General features: G+C 37.6%; 1 protein-coding gene across 1 annotated transcript; it reads left to right on the forward strand.

Moving 5' to 3' along the window:
- Positions 1-963, forward strand: LOC102823203 (olfactory receptor 2T2-like). The gene has a single exon (XM_006877091.1). The coding sequence runs from the start codon at positions 1-3 to the stop codon at positions 961-963; it is 963 nt and encodes a 320-aa protein (XP_006877153.1).
- The last annotated feature ends 2,255 nt before the right edge of the window (positions 964-3,218 follow it).

Raw genomic sequence — 3,218 nt, forward strand, 5'->3', positions numbered from 1 at the left:
ATGAAAATGCAGAACTCCACTGACTTCATCCTATTGGGCCTTATCACCCATCCCATGTTCCCTGGGCTTATCTTCGCAGTTGTCTTCTCCATTTTTGTGGTGGCTGTAACAGCGAATGTGGTCATGATTCTGCTTATTCATGTGGACTCTCGTCTCCACACACCCATGTACTTCTTGCTCAGCCAACTCTCCATCATGGACACAGTGTACATCTGCATTACTGTCCCCAAGATGCTTCAAGACCTTCTGTCTAAGGAAAAGACTATCTCCTTCCTTGGCTGTGCAGTTCAGATATTTCTCTACCTTACACTAATTGGAGGGGAATTCTTCCTGCTGGGTCTTATGGCATATGACAGATATGTAGCTGTATGCAACCCCCTCCGGTACCCACTCCTCATGAACCGAAGAATTTGTTTGTATATGGTGGTGGGTTCCTGGGTTGGTGGATCTTTGGATGGATTTATGCTGACCCCTGTCACCATGAGTTTTCCCTACTGTAGGTCTCGAGAAATCAATCATTTTTTCTGTGAGATCCCAGCTGTGCTGAAGCTGTCATGTGTAGATACTTCTCTCTATGAGACCCTCATGTATTCCTGCTGTGTGCTGATGTTACTCATCCCTATATCCATCATTTCTGTCTCCTACACAAGAATTCTGATTACTGTCCATCGGATGAATTCTGCTGAGGGTCGACGCAAAGCCTTTGCTACATGTTCCTCCCATATCATGGTGGTGAGCATATTCTACGGGGCAGCCTTCTACACCAATGTGCTGCCCCATTCCTATCACACACCAGAGAAAGATAAAGTTGTTTCTGCCTTTTACACTATCCTCACACCCATGCTAAACCCACTCATTTACAGTTTGAGGAATAAAGATGTGGCAACAGCTTTCAGGAAAATGCTGGGTAGGTGCACGTCCTCCCAGAGAATCAGGGGAGAGAATATATCCAGGACATGCTAGAGGGCTCAAGTACAAACTCTGTTGCTGTTGCCAACTACACAGTCTTTTTTAAAAAAAATGTTTGTGGTTCTAAAGAAATGTTCAGTATCATTTGAATAATCTTGAAATATCAACAGGAAAAATCCTTGTATATAATCAAATATAATTTTTAAATTATAGCTAAAGACTGAAAAGTGTCGTGTTATTGTTATCAAGTGCTATCAAGTCAGTTCCTACTCATAGCCACCCTGTATAGGGTTTGCAAGGAGCAAATGGTGGGTTTGAACTGCTGATATTATATAGTTAACAGTCCATTGCTTATCCTACAGTGATGTACCAGGATACTGAAAGTGTCTTAGTAATAACCAAAATGCTTGTTTGGATCCATAGAAAAACATTCACATTCAGTGAACAGTACTATTTCTAATTCATCCCAGACAGGGAAAACATCACTTTAAAGTACTAAACAGATATTTTATGTTGTATGTGTTTATGTGTCTTTGTGTCTGTATTGTTGACTAACTTTTGAATGGAAAATTTACAGGGTCATGTGCCATGCCCTTGATAATCTAATTTCCAATATGCTGTACAAATATACTGTTTTCTAATGATAATGGCATAACTTTTTTATTAAAAAAGTGCCTATGAGTTGTTCTATGGGAGAAAGATGAGGCTTTCTGCTTCTGTAAAGATTTATAGCCCCAGAAACCCTGTACAAGGTTGCTATGAACCACCATTACCATGAGCATGATTAGAGTATATTTTTAGTTACCATTCAGAACACCTGTATTATTTCACCACTAAAATTAAATTATGCATTATCTGCTATGGTTTTGTGGCACGCTGGTGTTGTGCTGTGGGTTAATGCAGTGGACTGCAAAGTCGGTTTGCACCTCAAGGTGCACCAGTCATTCCTAGGAAACCCTATACAGGGTCGCTATGGGTCAGAAATGACTCCATGGCATTTAACAACAATAACAACTATGCTTTTATAAAACATTAAATCTCATTCTTGACTGATTGGAAATTGATTTCTGTGATTAAGATCAGTACGGTGCTGTAATTCTATAACAACTTATATTTAAGTATTAATAAATCTACCAACTACTCTTTGGAAACCTACACAGGTCCCCATGAGGCAAAACTGAGACTATGGTACACCACAAAAAACACTAACAAAGAAATAATAACCACTGTTGTTGCTAAGTGTCATCCTGTCAGTTCTAACTCATAGCAACCCTGTCTAGAGTTTCCGAGGAGCAGCTGGTAACTTTGAACTGTCAATGTTGCTGTTCGAAAAGACCTTGCAGTCCAGCACATTAACCTGCAGCATCACATCAAGACTCCAATAAATAAGCTTGTTGTTAAGTGTCGTGGAGTTTGTTCTGATCCATAGCGACCCTGGTTAGTGTCTTCTAGGAGCAGCTAGTGAGCTTGAACCATTGACTTTGTGGTTCAAAGCGACTTCAGAGTACAACACATTAATCCACAGTGCCAATTTCATGAGCAAATTTATCAGCATTGGGTTAAATTTCTCAATTTCCTTATTCTGAACTTCTCCATCTGATATTTGGGTAAACAAAGATTTATTTCCCAGATAGTTGGAATGAAATGTGGCAATTTGTTAGTAACTGAGAACTTGTATGCATATGCCTAAATTATTGACTAAACAAAAACCATACTGAGCCTTCTAATTGACTTGTTATCTCTATGTGTAGAACTGTAAAATATTATTAATAAAAGATAAGTTTAGATTCATTTCTTAGTTTTTTTTTTCTGTTAAAACAAGGCTTAGAAAAGAGAAACTTTGGACAATTTTAGTGATTTCAAATGTGACAAAGATTAGATGTTATTATATTTCATTATATTATTTTTGTATTACTTAGTCTACTGTCATCATAAATGGAAAATCCTTTTAGTCATCAATGGTGATTCCAGTTACAATGGTTTCACTTAAACTACTAACATCCCAAGCTGTTCTTACCTCATGAGATTCCTTAAAATCTTCATCTTTACTCTTAAAGAAGCAACTAAAAACCAACAGCAACAAAAAAGGGGGATAGAAGAATTACCTAGAAAATTGTATCTTTTCAACTGGAGAAACAGACACCAGGGTTGAGTTATAAAATATACTCATTGGCTTCTCTTCAATTTCATTCACTTTCTAATCTCTCTCTCTCTGTCTTTTTTTTTTTTTTTTAATGTTTTATTGTGAATTATGTGATAGTTTACATGGGTGAACATTAGTTTTACATTCATCCTATCGTATATCGTTT

Source organism: Chrysochloris asiatica, unplaced genomic scaffold (assembly GCF_000296735.1).
Source record: "Chrysochloris asiatica unplaced genomic scaffold, ChrAsi1.0 scaffold00441, whole genome shotgun sequence".
NCBI classification, from domain to species: domain Eukaryota; kingdom Metazoa; phylum Chordata; class Mammalia; order Afrosoricida; family Chrysochloridae; genus Chrysochloris; species Chrysochloris asiatica.

Coding starts and splice junctions, on each gene's coding strand:
- LOC102823203 (XM_006877091.1), top strand. CDS start 1: ATGAAAATGCAGAACTCCACTGACTTCATCCTATTGGGCCTTATCACC.